This window comes from Anastrepha ludens, chromosome 4 (genome assembly GCF_028408465.1).
Source record: "Anastrepha ludens isolate Willacy chromosome 4, idAnaLude1.1, whole genome shotgun sequence".
Classification (NCBI taxonomy): Eukaryota; Metazoa; Arthropoda; class Insecta; order Diptera; family Tephritidae; genus Anastrepha; species Anastrepha ludens.
In genome coordinates this window covers 28,074,468-28,083,405 of record NC_071500.1, presented here as the reverse complement: position 1 = coordinate 28,083,405, position 8,938 = coordinate 28,074,468, and the positions used below count along the sequence as shown (strand labels likewise).

Below are 8,938 nucleotides of genomic sequence, written 5' to 3'. Positions count from 1 at the left end.
TGGATCAAAGTGGGAAATTTCGTTCGACCCAAATTGGGAGGCATCAGAATTCGTTGTAGAGGTATGGTTCCTTCGACAAAGTTTCTTATTTTGATCCCTAGGATACGATTTTCACAGAGCAATGAGCGATTTTTAAATCGACCCGCGCTAGTATGTATGTGTATGGAAATACCGGGAATATGACAATGGATCGGAAACGGTCTAAGTGAGTTGGTGTAGCCACCGACTACCTAAATACCCGGAAAAATGGAAAAGTAAAAAATAGATGTTTTTTTTAAAAGAAAAGGCCTTACAAAATGTGTTTCCGTAAGAAATCTGAGTAAGAAATCAGGGCCGGGCAAAACTTCACACCAAGTTTCACCGCTCTAAATTCCAAACTTTTCCTTGTTTACGAGGTCATTTAACTAAAAGTGAACTTCATCGATGCAAATGATTTCCTTCACAAAGTCAGGGTCTGCCCATAGTTGCTCTAGAGCTCAATCAGCGAATGTAGGACATAGTCTGTCGTCCAGGTCTCGATACAGATCTAGCCAAAATTTAAGACAAACGACCACACTTTTGCGTACAACGTGGAAAGGACTGTCGTACACTCCTTAACGGCAACCAATGTCTTGCTTTTCCCCATATTTTCCATATACATACGCATTTCTTCAACGACCTCCGATCCGGTTACCACAAATTTATGGTAGGTAGGTTGGTGAAATGGTTGAAGTGCCGATCTGGCACTCCTCAAGTAGCACTAAAGCATCGTTTTGATACCATTATGAGATCTCCAACAGGCAGATATCTACAGCCAAACAGAAGAAATGGAGCTTCATCTTTTCTTCGCTTTCCTGAGAAAAAATTTGTGTCAGAGGGATGCCGATGACCGGGTAAAAGGTCTCTGAGGCCAATACATCCCCCTTCCTGGCAAGCTCATCAGTAATTTCATTTCCCTCAAGGTTCCTATGTCCTGGAACCCAGACTCAAAGAAATGTTACCTGCACACCCAAGAGATTTGATGTCCTCCTTACAGGAGTTTACTAATTTCGTTCTGCACCATGGCGTCGTCAGAGCCTTAATCGCGGCTTGACTATCGGGAGAAAATGTTCATATCTTCCCCGATTCCATCTCGAAACCGTTAGTGAAGTTAGAAGTGCAAGCTTCGGTGCAGATTTTCCCCTCGATCCAATCCTGCCTATTTGGAAAGAAATTTATGGATAAATCGACGAAAATTGCGATGGAATTATGAAAACCGTGCAGTTGGAATGGCATATACTCGTAAGCTTTTATTTTATTGCCTAGGAAGTGAAGATCAATTAGAAAACCGTTTGGAGCCATTTGTATAAGGCTGATTTCAAGTAAAAGTTCGATGTATGAATAAAACAAAAATTCTCATAACAGAAACATTTGAACCTATTTTGATATACATATGTAGGTGGTTATTTGCTTAAACGTAACGAAGTCGACCCATTTTTTGAAGTGTACAAAAACTTGCGCCAAACCCGAAAAGGATGGGAGTCAAATCGCGATGAGGTACTCCAAAGGATCGCCATCTTTTTGGGAGACGTCATCGCTCTTTCAAGTCGACTAATTTTTAAAGCCCACTCAAGTGATCTTCAAACCAGGTAAAGAGGTTAATAAAATTTTTTTCTGTGCTTAATGGCATTGGATGAATTATTTCTCCATGAGCTTCTCCTATCTGGCCCATCAATCAATTCGGTGTTCTAATGTTAACAGCAGATCAGAATGAAGTAATCGATCGAGCAGAAGCCGTTAGAGTTGGCGAGTTGTGTTTTATCGAAAAAATGTCAGCCGAACACAGCTTTAACGACGTGCCAAAAGCTTCGATAGCTTACAGCATTAGGAAAATTTTCTTATTGGTACAAAACGGGCTTCAGATTTTTACCATAATGGGCGTGAACTTCTTCAACTACAGATCTATAAAGCTGCCTTGCAAAAAACAAAAACAAAATTTATTACACAAACTGGCACATATTTGATCTAATTGGAAAATCCTAATAATGTGTATTTTTTCGGCGAAAACCTGGTATGTGTGAAGGAAAAGGCAAAAAGGCAGAAGAAAATGCTCTATTCTCAGAAATAGGCAGTTTACTAAGACTCTTGATTTTCGATTAATCGCATATTCGAACTACTCGATCTATGCTCCCACGGCACGTAAATTGCTCTCCTATTCGTAATTCGCTCTCTCATTCGCAATTCAGCTCCCAGTTACCCTTCGAATTATTTAGTTCGTCATACAACATTTTGAGCGCGATTCTCCTAATTTTCAAGTAATTCAATTTAAATTACGTTGAGAATTTCGAACGAATCGCTGCCTTCTCTAATTTTTATGGAGATGTCTCGAAAATTTATGGAGATGTTTTTAAGCCAAAGCAAAATACTGAACGAAAATAAAAGTAAAATAATAAACAAAAGTTTAATAATAATCAGAAAAAATTTGGTTTAAAGCAATGAAAAGAAAAAAAATCGTTAAAAAAATTATTATGTCGAGTGAAGTGGAGGTGTTGAAATTGTCTTCAAAGGAACTGTTACACCTCCACGAACAACAGTTCCAGCTTTTGAAGCAAGTGAATCTTTTTAGCATCTGGGGGTTTTATCTGGACAAATGTAAGTCCTTTCAAAAGTTTTTATGACTAATGAAGACGTGAGAGAAGTTAAGAGAGTTTGAGGAGGCATTATGAATCTAGTCGCCTTTCACACTTTGGTTTTTCCTCACACCAATTATTTCTTCAGACCTCAAGCTCGTTGAGCTGTACTATACTCGTATGAACGAGTGTTTGGTAGAGTGATTTTAGGTTTTGGATACGCCCTAATCTCAATACTACTGTGGGCAAAAAGTAAGGTGAACTTATTTGTCAGACTTCGCGGGATTAAAATTTCGCTCTAGTTATTTTTTTATGAGTTGGCAGCACTGTTAATAACATCTGGACCAACTTCCATGTGAATGTCGTTATCAGTAATATATTTACGCTCGTGTTTACCAAACGGCCAAGAGTGCATTTTTCGATTTTTACAATGTCTGATTTGATTGAGCAGAGAAGTGCCATAAAAGTTTGTTTGCGGAATGAAATTTCGGCTGCGGAAACTTTCAGTATTGACGTTTAGTGATTCGACCATGTCGCAGAAAAATGTTTATAAGTGATACAAAGACTTCAAAGAGGGTCGAGAACGTGTTGATGACTTGGAGCGCTCCGGACGACCATCGACGTCAAGAGATAACCAACACGTGAATAAGGTGAAGGAGTTAGTGCTCAAAAATCGTCGGCTGACTATTAAAGATCTTACTGATTGATCGGAATATTAGAAGGATCTGTCAAAACCATTTTGAAAGACCATTTGGGCCTACGAAAAGTCAAATCTCGTTTGGTACCGAAAACTCTCAATTTCTTGGAAAAAATTCGTCGCGTTGATGTGTGTGAAACAATGCTTTCAGACTATCTGGACAAGCTCAAATGCATCATTACGGGAGATGAGACTTGAATTTATGCTTACGACCCTGAAACAACCGACCAATCAAGCGAATATCGTGCTAAAGACGAGGCCAGACCGAAAAGAGTACGTTAAAGTCGTTCAAAAATAAAGGTCATGATGACAGTGTTTTTCGATTTTCGTGGTGTGGTGCACTATGAATTCCTTCCACCTGGCCAAACTGTTACTAAGCAATATTATTTGAGCGTTATGCGTCGTTTACGTGAAGCAATTCGTCTAAAAAGACCAGAATTATGGGCCAACAACTCTTGGTTCTTGCATCACGATAATGCACCGTCTCACACTGCACTCGTTCTTCGTAACCATTTCGCCAAAAATTCCACGCATATCGTTCCGCAACCACCGTATTCGCCTGATTTGGCTCCGTGTGACTTCTGGCTACTCCCAAAACTCAAGAGACCACTCCGGGGAACGCGTTTCGAGTCGATTGAGGAGATAAAAGCTGAATCGAAGAAGGTGCTGATGGCTATACCGGAAATGGACTATTTGGCATGTTTCGGGGATTGGAAAAATCGTTGGCATAAGTGTGTTTCATCGAGAGGGGATTATTTTGAAAGGGATGAAATTGATTTACAAGAATAAATAAAGATTTTTCATTTTACAACCAAATGCACCTTACTTTTTGCCCACTGTAGTACAATCTACCAAATAGGTAACTCAGAGTATTCAGCCTAAGCTTTTTCTCATTATCAGCCAGTTCGTTATTAAAAATAATATTTGTCCTACTACAATCATTTACATTTACGTTCAATATCACGCAGGGAAGCGAATTGAGAAGCCGCTTCCTTTGTACTTGGGTGTGTTGATAATTTCACACTGACTGCAGAACAAAACCAACATTTTAAGAATGCGCTAAAGGCGAAGGGCCAATGTAAATGTTGGCAGCAATGGAAAAATTATATCTTTAACTAGATATACTTACATACACACGGACGCATAATAACTGACCAGCGACTACTTTGTTGCAAGTTCAATTCCCTAGTCTAATAGAAAATCTGTAATCATCTAAAATGTATTTTAAGTTACCTTCTCAACGTTCATTCAAATAATTTTTTTTCTGTATTTCATTTTATTTTCAGTTCGCTGCGATTGCTTCTGATCTACTTCAATGCAACGACTCGGTGAAAAATTGCAGGAGCTATTCAAATTGAGATTATGTGCGCAAAACAAAGGTAAGCTACAGCAAAGTACACTTCACAAGACACCAACTACAAAGTGGGCACGAGAAATTGGCTGCTGCCACAACGCAGCAAAGGCAACTGAACTGTTAATGCTTTACATTTACAGCAAAGGCAGCGGAGAGTATATTTACATGTCTGGCAAGGCAGGTCAGTGGCAAATCCCCAGGCGTTCAGCGGCGTAAACAGCTACAAAATTCCATTTGCCACTTTGGCTGCTGCCTTTTCACGTACAACACCTTTGACACGTACGAAATTGCATGCAAGGCCCCACCAACTACTGTATGCTAAATAAGTACGAATGTACTTATATTCTATAAATTAATGCCAGCGAAATACCTTTTACCAATCTTAAAGCCTCTTACACCGCACCCTTAATAAGGCAATCACCAATCGTCAATATTCCACTTTAATTTTTTTTTACTCTCTTATTTTGCAGCATTCGCCGATGTACGACAAATCAAAGAAAAGCTGGAGTCAACGGCTCAAGATTACGAAAACCACAGAGAGCAACAACACAATATCGACTACAGCAAGTAATTGCACTGAGTCCAGTGCAACGGTGACATCCACAAAACAGATACACAACACCGTCGCAGCTGCTGTAGCAACAACAAGACAAACAACAGTAAATACAAAACGAACGCAAGATTCCGCATATAAAGCAAATAATTTTTGCCGCAGCCAAGCCCAGCATTATAACACAGTTGCAGCAATGCATTTACCAACACTGCAACTAAGCGATTATCATATTGGCAATGGCGGTGGCGGTGGTGGTGGTGGTGGCAATGGCAATGGCGGCTATGAGTATTTGCCAAGTGCCCTTTCACGTTCCATGAAATACGCAGAGCCATGGATCTATGGCACCGTACGTGGCATACCCGCGCGCCCCTCATACCATCACTTTATGCCACAGGCCCCATCATCGCCGGGCAATTATATGCAACCGCTGGCGGTGGTTATATGTTCGTGTCCCGAATATCTAAATGGCGCAAAACGCGACGTAAAGAAGGCGAGCGTGTGTAAAAAGTGCAAAGGGTCACGCTTGCCCTTAACGCCCATTGGCGGTACTATGCGCTTGCCAACCGGCGGTATGTTGGCCATGTCCAAATTGCGCAGCAGCGGCTCCGCGACCGTACGCGTGGTTAGCACTTCGAAAAAGGCGCGTCCCACTATACTCGATCCGCAAAAGGATCCATATGATTTAATGCGACGTACGCGACTGCTATCGCCCGAGCCGGGTGTCGCCGGTGGCGGCAGCATAAGTAGCAGCCGTGATACGGGCAACAATACTCGAGAAAAGGATAAATCGCGTGGACGTGGCAAAAGTGAAAGTCCAGTACGCGGACGTAGTCGTAAACGTGGTCAATTTCCTACACCGAGCAAAAAGCAGAATAGTGGAAGGGAAGGGGCAGTGGTGGAAGAACCCGACTGTTGGCTGGTAGAGAGCAGTGATACGTTGCTAAATGCAACCGGCGCCATTACAAGCTCAATCGGCGGCGAGGGAAACGCCACACGTCGCTCCATACTACGCTGCAATGTAAATCCTTATGACCTGATCTCACTCAACCAAGCCTCTTCTAATCTGAATGGCGGAGCTGCTGCTACTCCATCAACAATACGCAATAAACTGTCTACTCCAACCTCCAACAATTCCTCCTCCTCAAGCTCTCAGAATGAGTTTATGCCACCAAATGATGACTTTAATGTAGCTGATGCGGCGCTCACGGAAGAAGCACCACCCTTTGCCTTCAACATACCAGTCGGCAGCACACGCATGAACGCCACCAGCAATAATGAAGCAGCGCAATCGATAAAAGCCTCCAACACAAAGGCAGAAAATAAAGCAACGGTGTTGCGACGTGAGAATCGCACAGCTGGCACTTCAAATGCTAATGTAAATATTAGTGAAGAAGATGCCAGTAGCTCGCATGATGAGGAAATACTTGGCAAACGTAGCTATGGCAATGTGCAAGCAATAGCTGGGCAGCGTATTAGCTTGGGTGGCAGCAAATCGTCGACTAAATCATTAATCAAACAAAACGAGGATGGACGCAGCTACGAGAGCATCATAGTTGCGGAAACGACGAAAAAATCAGCAAGCAGCAATAGTAAGCAAGTAAAACACCTCGATTCTGCATCTGTGTCACTTTCATCACAGCCAAAGCGACCAATGCGTATACGAAAGTCTGATTCGAGTGAAAGTGTTGAAAGTGAAGCAGAACACACTTTGTCCAATAGTGCTGGCAGTAAATCTGCACCAACTGCGCTAGATGGTGAACGAATGATGCTATTAACGGCCACGCCCACGCAGCACATCAAATCCATTCTCAAACGTCCAACATCCACAACAGCCGAGAGTGCTGCGGCAATAGTTAGTGCTAAAGATCAGCAAACGGGATTGACGGGTAGCGCCGGCACAGATGGTGCTAAAGTAATGACACCTTCTAATCAACGGCGCATAAATTTAATGCACATGGACACCACAATCTCGCCCACACCAACTGCCAAATCGCAATTTTACATTCCACTTCCACAGGCAAGGAAAAAGGTTCAATTTCGCGTTGAGGAACGCATCGTACATGCGCTCGAAAGTGATACGACGAGTAGTGATGAGGCCAATGAAGCGGCAGAAATGCAAGAGCACTTCTTTGATGAAGAAGATTGCATCGCTACGGACGATGTCAACCTGCAGGCACCCAAATCGGCAACCAATTACGAGTATTACAATCGAAAACGCGAACAACAGCGCCTAGAAAATGCATTCGAAACCGCAACAGCTGAGTCAAAACCAAACGCAAAAACACATCCCATCGGCCCATCGACGCATTTGTCACTGGCACTGCCGACACAGGATGCCTTGTTGGCGGAATTGCAGAAATATTCCGATTTTGTGTCGCAGGTGATTGCTCAAGCAAGCAGCAGCAGCAACAGCAACAGCAACAAAAAATTCGTCAACGATTATGATGGTTATAATTTTGATGGTGCAGCCGTTGAAATGCGTACAGAAGGTGGAAATGCAACAAATTCTTTATATTACGAGGATATAAGTCCCATAACTATTGGCGAGAGCAGCAACAACAATGGCAGCACAAATAGTGCGAGCAGCAGCTTAAGCAGTAATAAAATCAACACTTGCAGCAGCCAGCAGCAACATTGTGGCAACGGCGACGACAACGACAACGACGACGACGACGACGGCAAAATTATGTCACTTGGCGCTGCGCAAATGTTGCTTACTCCACAAAATTCCAAAAGATCGACACATTCATCAACAATAATAAAGGCGGCAATGGCGGTGACGTCATCATCGACATCATTACTGCCAACAATAGCCACTAACGTTCAATCACTTGCCACCACCACCACAACCACAACGGAAGCAGCTGGGTCCATGTCACATGTCATTCGCTGCAACAAGAACGATGATTATGATGATGACGATGATGGGCAATCAGACGCCATCAAGAAGAACAACGAGAACACCAACATAAACAAAGACAGCAGCAATACCGTCGACATGGAGAGCAGCGACGAGGATGTATACGAGGATGCGAACGACGATAACAGCTATACCACCACGTTAGACCACTCAGTAGCTTTTAATACAAACGCTGTCCCTCCTTCTGATGATTCTCTGAAAGCGAAACTCGGTGAGTTCATTTATTTTTATGTTCGCCGCTTTGTTAGCTTTTAATTTTAGATATAAAGTTTGCCATCAGCAGCCCGTCCCACTGTAGGTACGCCAACTGACTAAATCTGCTTGCATTTTGGTGGGCTTATAAAAACAGAAGCACTGAATGGCCTCGTGTGCTGTGGCGTGCCGCGAACTGAATATTGCGCACAGCAGCGCAAGTGAACAATATGTGTGATTTAGTAACAGAAGCCGTTGTATGCCTGTTTTTTTATATTTTTATTATGAGTGAGGTTGACGACATTGCGCCGCTAAGCTTTCGGATGTTTGAGAGTGATGGTACAACTTCAAAGAGATTCTCTATGATAGATCTGCATGCATGCTGAAAAGGTATCACTAAGCAGCAGTGACTACTGTAAACAGCAAAAAATTTTATTGCTTCAAGCTACTGTGTGTGCGGATTTTACTTTACATTCTTTCTGTTTTCTACTGATTACCACTTTAAGGTAACTTCAAATATTTGAAGTCGGAAACTCAAAGCACCACTATATATCAAAGGGAGAAGACTCATATTTCACAAGAAAATATCTTTGATATCAAAGCTAATACTACATATCAACCCCTCGAACTCAAG

General features: G+C 42.4%; 1 protein-coding gene across 1 annotated transcript in view; it reads left to right on the top strand.

The window, feature by feature from the left end:
* The first annotated feature begins 4,570 nt into the window (after nucleotides 1-4,570).
* The window catches only part of LOC128861358 (serine-rich adhesin for platelets), a 114,130-nt gene continuing 109,762 nt past the window's right edge, over nucleotides 4,571-8,938 (top strand). The window contains exons 1-2 of the mRNA XM_054099448.1: nucleotides 4,571-4,664; nucleotides 5,110-8,323. Coding sequence (XP_053955423.1) covers nucleotides 5,119-8,323 — 3,205 coding nt within the window. The 5' untranslated portion in view covers nucleotides 4,571-4,664; nucleotides 5,110-5,118. The remainder of the gene's footprint in view (nucleotides 4,665-5,109; nucleotides 8,324-8,938) is intronic.